The 13,962-nt window shown below is 49.7% G+C and overlaps 2 protein-coding genes across 2 annotated transcripts in view; both read right to left on the bottom strand.

The window, feature by feature from the left end:
• Positions 1-13,962, bottom strand: part of LOC147645241 (uncharacterized) — a 234,263-nt gene that overhangs the window by 194,169 nt on the left and 26,132 nt on the right. The window lies entirely within an intron of this gene.
• The window catches only part of LOC147645242 (uncharacterized), a 120,260-nt gene that overhangs the window by 97,953 nt on the left and 8,345 nt on the right, over positions 1-13,962 (bottom strand). The window contains 1 exon segment of the mRNA XM_086874757.1: positions 4,323-5,162. Coding sequence (XP_086730883.1) covers positions 4,323-5,162 — 840 coding nt within the window.

Below are 13,962 nucleotides of genomic sequence, written 5' to 3'. Positions count from 1 at the left end.
AGATTTTTCTGGAAATTAGTGGGGATATTGTGGGATGTTTCTGGAATTTGGTGGGGTTTTGAGAACATTTAGGGAATTGTATGGGATTTTTCTGCAATTTGGTCAGATTTTTCTTAGAATTTGTAGGATATTGGACTGCTTTTGTGGAATTTGTGGAATTTTGTGCAATTTTGATGAATTTTGAGGAGACATGATGGATTTTGAGGTATTTTCTTAGATTTTGCGTAAATTAGTGGGGATATTGTGGGATGTTTTAGGAATTTGCTGGGGTTTTCAGAACATTTAGGGAATTGTATGGGATTTTTCTTCAATTTTGTCAGATTTTTCTTGAATTTTTAGGATATTGAGGTGGTTTTGTGGGAGTTTTGTGCAATCTTGAAAGATTTTGAGGAGACATGAAGGATTTTGATGTGTTTTCTTAGATTTTGTGGAAATGTGTGGGGATTTTGTGGGATGTTACTGGAATTTGGTAGGGTTTTGAGAATCTTTCTGCAATTTTGTTGGAGTTGTTTCTGGAATTTGGTGGGATTTTGAGGAAACTTGAAAAATTGTGAGGGATTTTTCTTAGATTTTGTGGAATTTTGTGGAGATTTGGTAGGATGTTTCTGGAATTTTGTGGGATTTTTTGGTACTGTGGAATTTTCTGGTAATTTGTTGGATTTTGAGGAGACGTGAAGGATTTACAGGTATTTTTTTATATTTTGTGGATATTTGTGGGGATATTGTGGAATGTTTCTGGAATTTGATGGTTGTTGAGAACATTTAGGGAATTGTGTGGGATTTTTCTGTGATTTTGTGGGATTTTTCTTGAATTTTGTAGTGTATTGAGGAGATTTTGTGGGAGTTTTGTGGAATCTTGAAAGATTTTGAGGAGACATGAATAATTTTGAGGTATTATTTTAGATTTTTTGGATATTTGTGGGGATTTTGTGGGATTTTTCTTAGATTTTGTAGGATATTGAGGTGATTTTGTGGGATTTTTGTAGAATCTTGAGGGATTTTGAAGAGACTTGAAGAATTGTGAGGGATTTTTCTTAGATTTTGTGGAATTTTGATGATATGGCGGGATGTTTCTGGAATTTGCTGGGGTTTTGAGAACATTTAATGAATTTTGTGGGATTTTTCTTGAATTTTGCAGGATACTGGGGAGATTTTGTAGGAGTTTTGTGGAAATTTAAGGGATTTTCAGGAGACATGAAGAATTTTGAGGTATTTTTTTCGATTTTGTGGAAATGTGTGGGGATATTGTGGTATGTTACTGGAATTTGGTCGGGTTTTGGGAAGATTTAGTGAATTTTGTGAGATTTTTTTCTGGAATCTTGAGGGATTTTGAGGAGACTTGAAGAATTTTGTGGGAGTTTTCTTAGATTTTTTGGAATTTTGTGGTGATTTAGTGGGATGTTTCTAGAATTTGGTGGGGTTTTCAGAACATTTAGGGAATTGCATGGGATTTTTCTGATATTTTGTGGGATTTTTCTTGAATTCTGTAAAATATTGAGGAGATTTGGTGGTAATTTTGTGGAATTTTTAGGAATTTTGAGGAGATATGCGGAATTTTGTTGTATTTTTCTAGATTTTGTGGAAGTTTGTGAAAATTTGGTAGGATGTTAGTGTAATGTGAGGTTTTGAGAATATTTCTGCAATTGTATTGGAGTTTTTTTCTGGAATTTTTTTGGATTTTTTTGATTATTTGGAGATTGGAGATTTTGTGGGATGTGTCTGGAATTTGGAAGGGTTTTCACAAGATTTCTGCAATTTTGTGAGATTTTTCTGCAATTTTGTGGGATTTTTAGGAGACTTGAAGGATTTTGAAGTATTTTCTTAGATTTTGTGGAAATGTGTGGGGATTTTGTGGGATGTTATTGGAATTTGGTAGGGCTGTGGAAGATTAAGGGAATTTTGTGAGATTTTTTTCTGGAATCTTTAGGGATTTCGTGGAGACTTGACAAATATTGTGGGATTATTCTTAGATTTTGTGGAAATTTGTGGAGATTTTGTGGGATTTTTCTGGAATTTGGTAGGGTTTTGAGAATATTTCTGTAATTTGGTGGGATTATTTTCCAGAATTTTATGGGATTTTGTGGAGACTTGAAAAATTTTGACAGATTTTTCTTGATTTTGTGGAATTTTAGAGATCTGGTGGGATGTTTCTGGAATATGGTAGGGTTTTGAGAAGATTTAGGGAATTTTGTGGGATGTTTATGGAATTTTGTGGGATTTTTGTGGAATTTTGTGGGATTTTGAGGAAACCTGTAGGTGTCTAGAAATGCAGGGACATTTCTCTGTCTATTCAATTATTTAAAGAATATATGAATCATATATAATATTGACAGAAAGGCTTCCAAATATCTCTGAGCAAGCCAGAGTTTGTTAGAAATATGATAGAAAGTAGAAAAATGTTTCTTTTAACACTGAGGTGAAAATATAGATTTTTAGAGGGTTTCATATGTGGAGTAAAGATGAAAGAAAAAAGGTGTAGTTTTTAATCCTTCTTCTTCCTTCTTCTCCATGCTTCTGCAGTTTTTAGAAGCACAAAGAATGATCGGTTTAGAGTTAGTCGCACTTTTAATTACGTGAGTAGATCTAGAAAACCTATTTGTTGAGATATAATAACAATACACGTGTCTGTAGTTAATAGGGTAAAAATTGGTATAAAGGTGAAAAGACCGCGTGGTTCGGGGCCATTTTGTATCATTAGAACGAGATGAGCCAGGCTGTGGTGATTTAAGCTTGTGCAGCTCGTCTGGATAGACCTGCCAGGTTTTTGTAAGGATCCTTCAATAAACACCAGAAACCAGAATCTAATGAGCCCGGGAGTTTTCTTCGAATGTTAAGGACTGAGATAAGTGGGACTCCCCATGAGGGAGGATCCCAGAGGAATTCAGCCCAAAGGAGGCTGAGAGACTAGAGAAAAGTTATATCCACAGGGAATTCAGCCCAAAGGAAGCTGAGAGACTAGAGAAAAGTTATATCCACAGGGAATTCAGCCCAAAGGAGGCTGAGAGACTAGAGAAAAGTTATATCCACAGGGAATTCAGCACAAAGGAAGCTGAGAGACTAGAGAAAAGTTATATCCACAAAAAATTCAGCCCAAAAGAAGCAAAAAGAGAAAAGTTACACCAATCCCCATCCCACCCATCCTGCCCCACCCAATGCCCATCTCACCCCTCCTGATTTCCTTCCCACTTCACCAAATCCACTTCCAACCCCTTTCCACCTGATGCCTTCAGAAGGCTGACCTAGAACAGAGGCTGGATAGAGTTAAGAATAAAGTTTATTAAAAGGCCTTAAAGGATACACCTTGGGCAGTACAAGAGCCTGGCCAGAGCTACATCCAAGATGGACCAAAAATGGTCACAAAAATGGACAACTCATCACAAGGTCTCACATTTTTAGAAGTTTAGGTCCATCTGGATATTGGGGCTCATTGTGCAGTTACAGCTTCAGATGATGAAGTCCCATCCTTCTTGTTTTCTCTCTTCAGTCCACCCTTCTTCATGCTTTTGGGCCTGGAACTTGTAACAATTGTCCTTGGTATCAAGCTAGAAAAGGAATTGTTTTGTCTACCTACTCTGTGAAGAGAGCTCACTAACACTTAATAGGAAGTTCAAAACTACAAACCTAGGCAGTGCAGAATATGAAAAATAGGAAAGCTAAAACTTAAGGCATCACATGCTGAGGGGCTGTGGAATGCAGTAATTTTGGTGTGGGATTGAGTAGATTTCAATGGCACTGAGTGGTTTCAAGGTGATAGATCGAACTCTCTCATCTCCTTGAGTGCCAAGAAATGGAGACAACTACACCAAATGCCTCCAAAACCCTCCCATGTACATCCCTTGTCGCCCTGAAAACTCAGCTTCAGAGCTTGTTGACATAGTTTCTAAAGAATTTTCCCAGGATAGAAACTATAAACATAGATACTTGTGCATTCCTTCTGTTAGATGTCTCTTGATGGACATGTCTTACGGCCAGTGTGGTTAGAAAGGGGCTATCCTGACTATCCAATCCCTGGCCATGGTCAGAAAGCTATAAATTGTGAGAAGAAATAAAGTTCACTTCTTCTTCATCATCTCTTGAGCTGTGTCCGTGTGACTTATTTCGTGTCCGACAGCGACGCTCCCTGAATCCCAGATTCCCCTGAAGCACCGGTAAATGTGAGGTTTTAGATGCCTTTGATGAATTTGTAGACTTTTATTCCAAATTTATCTGTTTTAAAGGGATGAAGATGAATCAAAAGATAGAACCAAAATAAAATGACCACCAGCCCAGTGTCTTCCCAACACAGATCACTGGGAACGTGGGTCATCAGGGCTCTGCCCAACGTGGGTCCTCTGGTGGGGGATGGAGCCAGGGAAGCGCACGAAGCTCTTCTTGCACTTGGGGCACTCACAGGGCTTCCCTTACCGGTGCCTCTGCTGGTGTCTGGTCAAGGTAGAGCTCCTGGAGAAGCTCTTCCCACACTGGGGACACTCATAGGGCCTCTCCCCAGTGTGGATGCGCTGGTGCCTGATGAGGGTGCAGCTGTGCTTGAAGCCCTTCCCACAGTCAGGGCAGCGGAAGGGCCTCTCATCCGTGTGAATCCGCTGGTGCACGAGGAGAGTGGAGCTGGTCTGAAACCTCTTCCTGCATTCAGGACACTCGTAGAGCCTCTCCCCAGTGTGGATCATCTGATGGATGATCAGCTGGGACCTCCGGCTGAAGGTCATCCCACATTCCCCACACTCATAGGGACGTTCCCTAGTGTGGATCCTCTGGTGGATGGTCAGGCTGGAGCTGTTTCTGAAGCTCTTACCACATTCCCCACACTCATAGGGCCTCTCCCCAGTGTGAATGCGCTGGTGCCTGATGAGGGTGCAGTTGTGCTTGAAGCCCTCCCCACAGTCAGGGCAGCAGAAGGGCCTCTCATCCGTGTGAATCCGCTGGTGCCTGAGGAGATGGGAGCTGATCCGAAACCTCTTCCCACACTGGGGACACTCATAGGGCCTCTCCCCAGTGTGGATGCGCTGGTGGATGATGAGTTGGGAGCTCCAGCTGAAGCCCTTCCCACATTCCCCACACTCATAGGCCCATTCCCCAGTGTGGATCATCTGGTGGCGGATCAGGGTTTTCCTCTGGCTGAAGCTCTTCCCACACTCCAAGCACTTGTAGGGCTTCTCCCCATCCTGAGGCTGCTCATGGACCACCAGCTCAGAGCCCTGGCTGGATCTCTGGCCGCCTTCCCGGCACAGGGTGGGTCTTTCCTCCTCAGAGCACCCTGGGATGGGTTTGGAGCCCCTCCTCCTGAGGGATCTCCATGGCTTTTCCTCCCCATTGGATTCCTGTGCTGTGGAGCTGCTCAAATCAGCCTCTTCCATGAGGTTCTGCTGTGGGGATTTTTCCTCCCTGGTCTCCATCCTCAGCTCCTGGTCTGGGGGAGGAAGGACAAGGAGAGGATGGGATTTGCCTCCGTGCCAGAGGGAAGGGGAAGGAGATCCCCCCAGTGCGTCCCCGGCAGGACGGCGTCGGCAGCGGGGTTGTCCTGCAGCCGGGGGCCAGGCTGGGCTGGGAGATGGAGCAGGAGAGAGGGGGAAAGGGGCACTGACTTCCTCCTCACCTGCCTGGGTGTCCTGGGGCATCTTCCTCTTCCTCACAGCCTCCTCCTCCATCTGGACAAGGTTTGGGAATGGAAAATCCTGGTTTGAGGAAAAATACAGTTCATGAGAACACTGGAATAGGGGGTTCCTCCTGCCCAAGTCCATCTCTAGAAATCACAAGCTACCCATAAAAACCTCCAAAACATCAAGATTCAGCCCTGAAAATGTCTCCCAGGAGTTCCCCATCTCTGGTCTTTCCCCTTGGTGTTCAGAGGTTCCCCCCATCCCAGCTGCTGGGGGTCACACTTGTATTGGGGGTCCCCTGTCTACTCGGTCCCTGCCCTCCCCAGGCTGCTGGAAGTGCCAGGAATCTGAAAAGTTCCTCCTGTTCCCATCTCTTCACTTAGTGATGCTGGGACCCCCTGAGGTCCCCCCAAGGGGCATTTTCCACTCAGCTTTGGAGTTCTTCTTTCTCCAATCATCCCCCCCAAAAAACCCAACCCAGGGATCCCCCAGGATATCTGGGCTGAGCTCCCCCTTCCTTGGTCACCTGTGGAATATGGGGGTGGATGATCCCACAGGCGAGGGGCTGTGAATTCAGGGAGTGCTCGACCTTGAGATTCCTTCTTCTTTCCATGATATTCCTTTGTCCCTTTTCTTCCTCCCGCTCCTCCTCTTCCATCCTTCCTCCTGCTCCTCCTCCATAACCCCACCTCCTTCACCTACTTCCATCCCTTCTCACTCTCCTTCTTCCTCCCTCCTCTTCCATCCCTCCTCCTCCTCCCCCAGGAGCAGTGACACCCTCGGTGCCCCGTTCCCAAACCCCTCACAGCCCACGGCAGGAGCGGGGATGGAGCCGGGACAGGTCGGGATGGCAGCGCGGGGCTCTCCGCTGCTCCCACCCGCTGGGGACGGGGGGAACCCGGCCCGGGGAAAAGGAGAGGGAAACTGGGAAAACTGGGGGCTGCAGATCCAACCTGGGGCTGGCTGGGGACCCTGGCTGGGGACTGCCAGCCCTTGGGGCTCCTCTGGGGAGATGTGGGAGGGGGGAACACAGAGAGGGCTGGGGGATCCCAGGAGTGGCAGCACTGGCAGGGACTGGTTTGTACTGGGATCAGACTGGCAGTCAGTAGGAGCCTGCAGGGGGCAATTGAGACCAGGTTGTCAGGAACTGGGAATATGCCCTGCGCTCCCCAGAACCCCAGGATCGCCCCTCATATGTCCCATGTGTCCCCCAGACCCTTCAGGATCCCCGAGTGCCCCCTCAGCGCCCGTTCGAGGCCCCCCAAAGTGTCCCTGGATCCCTGAATGCTCCCGACCCCACAGATTCCCCTTCCAGCCACTCCTGGGAATTCATCTCCCATCATCCCACAACACAGTTCCGCGCCCAAACCTCCTGCCGTGCCCCGCGCCCTAAAGAGCCCGGTTACAGCTCCCCAGGTTCCCCCCAAGTGCTCCCGAGCCGTGTACATTCGCCCCAAGCACCTGCACCCACGACTCGGACGCAGAAGTCTTCTCCAAGGGCTTCCCCACACCGCCGAACGCGCCTTCGGAGCCACTTCCGGGACTACAGCTCCCATCATGCTCCGTGGCGCCCATAGAGCGCTATTCCAGCCGGGACTTCATCTCCCGTCATGCCCCGCGCCTCACCGGAACCCATTGGAGCTGTGCCTTCAACTCCCGTGATGCTCCGCGGCCCCATTAAACCGTATTATACTGGCGCCTACAATCCCCATCATCCCCCGCGATTTAGAGATTCCCTGTTACAGCCCCCCAAGTGCCCGCCGGGACCCCGAAGGGCCCCCAGATTCCCCTCCCTGACCTCCAAGTGCCCCCCTGGACCCCCAAGTGCTCCCCCTGACCCCGAACTGTCCCACAGAATCCCCAAGTGCCCCTCCAAGTGCCCACCCGGCTCTCCCAGGTGCCCTCCAGACCCCCAGGTTGTCTCTAAATTCCCTCCCCAGACCCAAAACTGCCCCAAATGTTCCTCAGAAAAGTCTCCATGGACCCCAAACTTGCTCCTTTTACCCTGTCTGAGAATAATTTAAAATTTATGACCAAAGGACTAAAAATAGGTGTAATTAGCATAAAGAGGGAGAAATAGTGGTCAATTAATTAAAGAAGGGGATTGTGGTACTTAGTACCAAAGACCAATAATGTTTTTATTTGCTAAAAATGTATAAATTCTTTCATATAAATATAAAAATTAGGTTATAAAAATACAGAATAATATTATAATAAAAAATATAATTTTTTTTATAAATTAATTAGATTTTAATGATAAAGAAAAGTTGATAAATGTTTTCAATGTTTTGGAATGTCAGTCCCAGGTGGGCGATGTCAGACATGCTGAGGCTCGGGGTGAGGAGCAGGTTGTCCAAACAGGGGCAGCCCACAAGGGGCTCATTCTTCTCTGTGACCAGACCTCCTAAGGAGACATTCAGCATCAAGATCACTTGGGGAATGCTTCTGTCACCTCTTCTCTCAACTAGAAAAGAAAAAAATACACCCTTGATTTAAAAAAAAAAAAAAATGTGGTGGATTTTCAAATCTTCCTCCTCAACAGAACTCCAAACTGACTCCAAGCAGATGCACAAGCCTTGGACTTGAAGACAATGGAAGGAAGAGAAAGAGCCCCAAGGCTTTCTGTATTTTAATGAGCCCCAGGGTGCATTTGGGGCTGAGTCCAGGACCCTCAGGCACTGAGAGAAGGTTGAAGGTGCTGCTCAAGGAGTCAGAAGCAAAACTCCAAGTCCCTTGGAGCATCCCTGGGCCCCACTGACTGCCGGCTCCTGGCACACTCAGCCATGGCATGGTCCGGTCTCACGCTGGGACACCTCCTGCACCAAAATTCTACCCTGGCAGGGACTTTTCTTTCTCCTCCCCTCCAGGCTGAACCTGCCAAGCTGCACTTTGGGGAGGTTTCCTTCTCTTGCCACTGCCAAGGAAAGCTGTGTCTCCTGCTGTTCACAGACAGAGAAGAGCTGCTGGGGGATGTGGAGGTTGGAGGCTGCCTGGGGTACAGTGGCCATGAAATCATCGAGTTTTGAAATATTCTGTGAAAGAAGGAGGGGCATCAACAAAACTCCTACACTGGACTTAGGAAGAGCAGACTTCAGCCGATTAAGGATGCAGATTTGGGGAGTACTAAATCAGCTACTGAGTTTTTCTAAGGGAAAGAGCCTTTTAAAACAAAGGATTCCAGGAAGGATGGACACACTTCAAGAAAAAAGTCTTGAAGGAGCAGGAACAGCCTGTCCCTCCGTGACAAAAAATGAGCTGGTGAGGAAAATGATCAACCTGGGTGTGCGGGGAGCTTTTGGAGGAACTCAGGGAAAAGATGAGAGTGCATCACCTTTGCACAGAGGGGCAGGCAACTCAGGAAATGTTTACGGATGTCATTAGGTCATGCAGAAAGAAAAGCAGAGAGGTGAAAGCTCAATTAGAGCTTAACATGGCTGCTTCTGTGAAGGATAATAAATATGTTTTTATAAATACATTAATGGCAAAAGGAAGGCTATGGACAACATCCATTCCTTATTGGGGGGGATATGGTTACCAAAGATGAGGAAAAGGCTGAGGTACTTAACTCCTTCTTTGCCTCAATTTTCAACATTAGGACAGGATTTCCTCAGGACAAGTGTTCTCCTGAGCTGGTAGATGGGGACAGGGAGCAGAACAGCCCCCTGTAATCCAGGAGGAAGCAGTCAGAGACCTGCTGAGCCACTCAGATGCTCACAGGTGGATGGGATGGGACGGGATCCATGCTAGGGGGATGAGGGAGCTGGTGGATGAGCTCCCCAAGCTGCTCTCCATCATTTCTCCTCATCAGTCCTGGCTCACTGGGGAGGTCCCAGAGGACTGGAGGTGCCAGTGTGAGCCCATCCCCAAGAAGGGCTGGCAGGAGGCGCTGGGGAACTGCAGGCCTGACAGCCTGAGCTCGGTGCCTGGTGAGGTTTTGGAACAGATCCCCTTGAGTGCCATCACACGGCACCTCCAGGATGGCCCAGGGCTCAGACCCAGCCAGCGTGGCTTTAGGAGGGGCAGGTCCTGCCTGACCAACCTGATCTCCTTTTATAACCAGCTGACCCGCCTGGTGGGTGCGGGAAAGGCTCTGGATGTGTCGAGCTGGACTTGAGCAAGGCCTTGGACACGGAGAGGCGCAGCATTCCCTGGAAAAGCTGCAGCCCACGGCTTGGACAGGAGCACTCTTTGCTGGCTGCAGAACTGGCTGGAGGCCAGGCCCAGAGAGTGGTGGGGATGGTGCTGCATCCAGCTGGTGTCCAGTCCCTGGTGGTGTCCCCAGGGATCTGTGCTGGGCCCAGGCCTGGTTAATATCTTCACTGAGGGTCTGGCTGAGGGGGTTGAGTCCAGCGCTCACAAATTGCAGATGACACCAAGCTGGCTGCGAGTGGGGATCTGCTGGAGGGCAGGACAAGGAGACACAGCCTTGAGCTGCACCAGGGCAGGTTTAGGCTGGACAATAGGAAGGAGTTCTTCCCAGAAAGGCTGATTGGGAATTGGAATGGGCTGGCCAGGGGGAGGTGACAGGGTCACTGTCCCTCTCCAGTGGTCTGGGGGAGTGACATCAATCTCTGTGCAATAACTGCTTTTGCTTTAAAACAATTGCTTCAAAATTGCTTCCTATTACACCCTGAGTGTCTGTGCTGGTTTTGTATTAGTTGATACTTGGTGAGGAGGGAAGAAGCCACGCATGCAAATGATTTTTCTAGGAAGGGGCTTCTAAGATCTTCCTCAGTGCTTAGCAAAACCAATAGCTGGCTGGCTCTGAGAAACTGACAACCTACTAAACCATTTAAAAGCTGTATCCTCCTGTGTGAAATCCACATTTTAAAGACAGGCAACCCCAGGAAAGCTCTCTGTTGTTTCCAGCAGTGAAGAGTTAACTGGGTGCTGGTCAGGCCGGCCCTGCTCCAGCCTGGCCTGCACCGAGCCGGGCTCCGCCAGGCCCCGGGAGCGGCTCTGGGCTGGGCCAGGCCCCTTCACCACGGCCCGCACGGCCCCAGCGGCTGCCGGGCACAGGGAGGGGAAGCCATCGGCCCGCAGCTGGGATTGAAGGGAGCGGGGGCCTGGGACCAGCCATGTGGGCAGAACAGCCACCACTGTTCTGGCTGGGCCCCCTGAGATCTTGGCACAGCCCCAGCGCTGCCTGAAATCCATCACCGTGACTGCTTCGGCCACTGCCCGGCAGAAACCATCATGACCATCTGCAGGTCTGGGTGAGATATGAACTCTTTCTGTGCACAGATGAGACCTGCAGACCTCGATCCTCCCCTTGGGTGAGAGGAAAGGACAGAGTGAGAGACTAATGCCACAAGTATGGTAGGCTACACCTGTCTTCATGTATCATTGAATTAGAGAAAAACTCTCTCGAGGGCAAATTATGCAACACTTCACCTCACAATCCATCAGTCTTAATTACAATGAGAGGTAGATCCTAATTACAATCAGATTAGAGCAAATCAACATGGTGTGAATGGCAAGAAGAATTTGCTTGTCAACAGATGTATATGTCCCACTCAAGAATGAACAAAATCTGCCTTTACTTGGAAGAAAGTAAACATGGAGCAATGCAGTATTTGGATTTTATCCAGTGATAAATGGGGCAAGAAGTTGTAACACCTCACCTGTTTTACAGAACGCAAGTACTGATACAGCCAATGGTGCAACCACATTGAAGGGATCTTCAGGACATCCCTTTATTTCTTAACAAGGAATGGGCAGCAAAATGCTGGCATTTATCTGAACTGGAAGCCATGTTCTTCTCCTGTTTCTCCTTGAGCACACTGTTCTCTGCAGACTTCACTGTGCAGCCCATCAATCCTCTTCTGGCCAACAGCTAAATGGCACAACTACCAAAACACAGGTGCCAGCATCATCACCCCAGCATTATTCCAGCACTGCTTTGCTGGTGCACAGGAACATAGAATGGCTTGGCTTGGAAGGGACATTTAAAGGCCATCTAGTCCAGTGCCCTGCAGAGAGCAGGGACACCTTTAGATCAGGTTGCTCAGAGCAGGAGCTTGAATGTCAGCAGGGATGGATGCCCACCTCTCTGGGCAATCCGTGCCAGGGTTTCAAAACCCAGAGTGTATAAAATGTCTTTCTTATGTCTAGTCTGAATCTACCATCTTATAGATTGAAAACATTCTCCCTCAGTCTTGTCACAATGGGCCCTACTAAAAATTCTGTCCTGTCTATTTTACAAGCCCCCTTAAAGTACTGAAAGGTAGCAATCAGGTTTCTGTGGAGACTTCTCCCTTCCAGGCTGAACACCCCCAGCTATCCCAGCCTGTCTCCAAAGCAGAGGGGCTCCAGCCCTCAGAGCATTTTGTCCCTCCTCTGGACCAGCTCCAACAGGACCATGTCCTTCCTGTGCTGGGCACCCAGAGGTGGATGCAGTACTCCAGGTGGGCTCGCACCAGAGCAGAGGGGTGGTGGAATCACCTCCTTCAATGCTGGGCACCCTCCTTTGGGGGCACATGGCTGGCTCATGTCCAGCCACTCACCTTGCAGCAGCCACAAGTCCTTCTCAGCAGGGCTGCTCTCCATCCCTTCATCCCCCAGCCTGAGATCAGCTGGGCTGGGACCCTGTCATAGCCCTTGGACAGAGCTGCTGGGCAGGATGAGGTCCCTGGTGAAGGAGGCAGATCCCACTCCCCACACAATTCCACCCTGGCCATGAGGTCACAGCAGCCTGTGGGGTGACAGCAGGCTGAGGTGACAGCAGGCTCTGAGGTCACAGAGGTCCCAGAGCCCCGTGGTTGCCCAGCACCACAAGGACCGAGCAGTCAGTCCTTGACCACGACTGTTGTGGCAGCAGCGGCGGCGGCAGCAGCGGTGCTGACATTGGGACAGCGGTGTCAGGACAGTGGTGGCAGCAAGAGCTGCAGGACTGGCAGAGGGCAAGGCACCATGGCCTTTGCTCTACGCCTCCTCCTCCTGCTCCTCCTGGCAGTGGCCCTGCCTGACAGGGCTGCCCAGGCTGCTCCGTGGCGAGCAGGGCGAGCAGGTGAGCCGGCAGCCTCAGTCCCCTTTCCTGGGACAGTGCTCCCTTCTCCCTGGGAAGTGTTGGGGATGGTTTTCCCCAGGGCTTTAGGGAGGGTTTCCTCTGTGGGAGGGACAGAGGCCTCAGGGGCCCTGGGCAGGTCCTGCCACCCATCCAGGGATGTTGCACAGGGCCTGCAAAGAGGGTGGAGAGTGACCAGAGCCAGCCCAGCGCTCCCCAGGCCCCTCTGCAGCTTTGGCCATGTCCACTGACATCTGGCTCCCACAGCCTTACCCATTCACCTTGCAGTGCCCAGTTCCCTAAAACAATATGGGATTCCAGCACACCATGGAATGGTTCTGATCTGTGCTCCCTTCTAGATTGGGATCGTGACATGGAGTACCTGAAAGCCCTGGCACATAATGGTTTGAGATCCATGGAGAATGTTGGAGGCAAGTTTTCAATGTCCCTTTCTGCACAGAACAATCAGTGTCAAGGTGGCAAGAACTCACTCACGTGCCATTTCCCTTGAGAGTCTGAAGGTTGATGGATTCTGGAAACCTCGCCCTGCTCCCTTCTGGAGCCCTGAGTGATCCCACAGCATTGCTGTCAGTGGGAGGAAGGAGCATTTAGCTGTCAATCCTCTTCCCATGTGCAATGCCAGTGTCACCTTCCGTGTGCTCTGTGCAGCCACAGAGAAGAGCAGAGAGGAAGGGGCCAGGCCCAGGGCTGTGCCCCAGGGCTGTGCCTTGTGTGGCTCCTTTCTGGCCCCAGGGAGCCTGAGCTGTTCTGGCTGCTGCTGCCAAGCCCTGGCCCTGCCTGGGGCTCAGTTCAGAGCTGCTGGCAGCTCCAGGGAGTCCTTTCTCCCCTGACTGCCATGCAAGGGACTCCTTCCATCCCAGTGTGAGGCCACTGCAGGCACGTGGTCCCCCTGCCCCTGCTCCTGAGTGGAAGGTGGAGAGGAGGGAGTGCCTTGGAGGGCAGCAGTCACCCAGGTGCACTCACTGCCACTCTGGCCTGAAGGAGAAATGGAACTACTTTCCATTAAGGTCCTCCTAGATGGAAGAACCAAGACACAGAAGACAAGAAATCCCTGGAGGCATCCCAACTTCTGGACAAGATGCTGAGTGATCTGGAGAGACGCCGTGGTGGGTCCATGTCCCTCAGCCTTCTCCTGAGACTCAGCAGCCGGGGGCTTTCTCTGCACATCTGGACACTGTGCGCAGCACAGCAGGAAGGGATCCATGTCAGCCTCACTGCCCCTCTGCTGTTTTCATGGCCTGCAGGGCTGTTTCCCAGCCTGGCCTGGCTGCAGCTTCTCCCCAGCCTCTGCAGGAAGGCATTTGGCATCAGCTGACACGGAGCCCAAAGTGCAGCAAG

Source organism: Cyanistes caeruleus, unplaced genomic scaffold (assembly GCF_971803275.1).
Source record: "Cyanistes caeruleus unplaced genomic scaffold, bCyaCae1.hap1.1 HAP1_SUPER_30, whole genome shotgun sequence".
Lineage (NCBI taxonomy): Eukaryota > Metazoa > Chordata > Aves > Passeriformes > Paridae > Cyanistes > Cyanistes caeruleus.
Note: the sequence above shows the minus strand (reverse complement) of the source record. Positions and strands in the feature narration are given on the sequence as shown.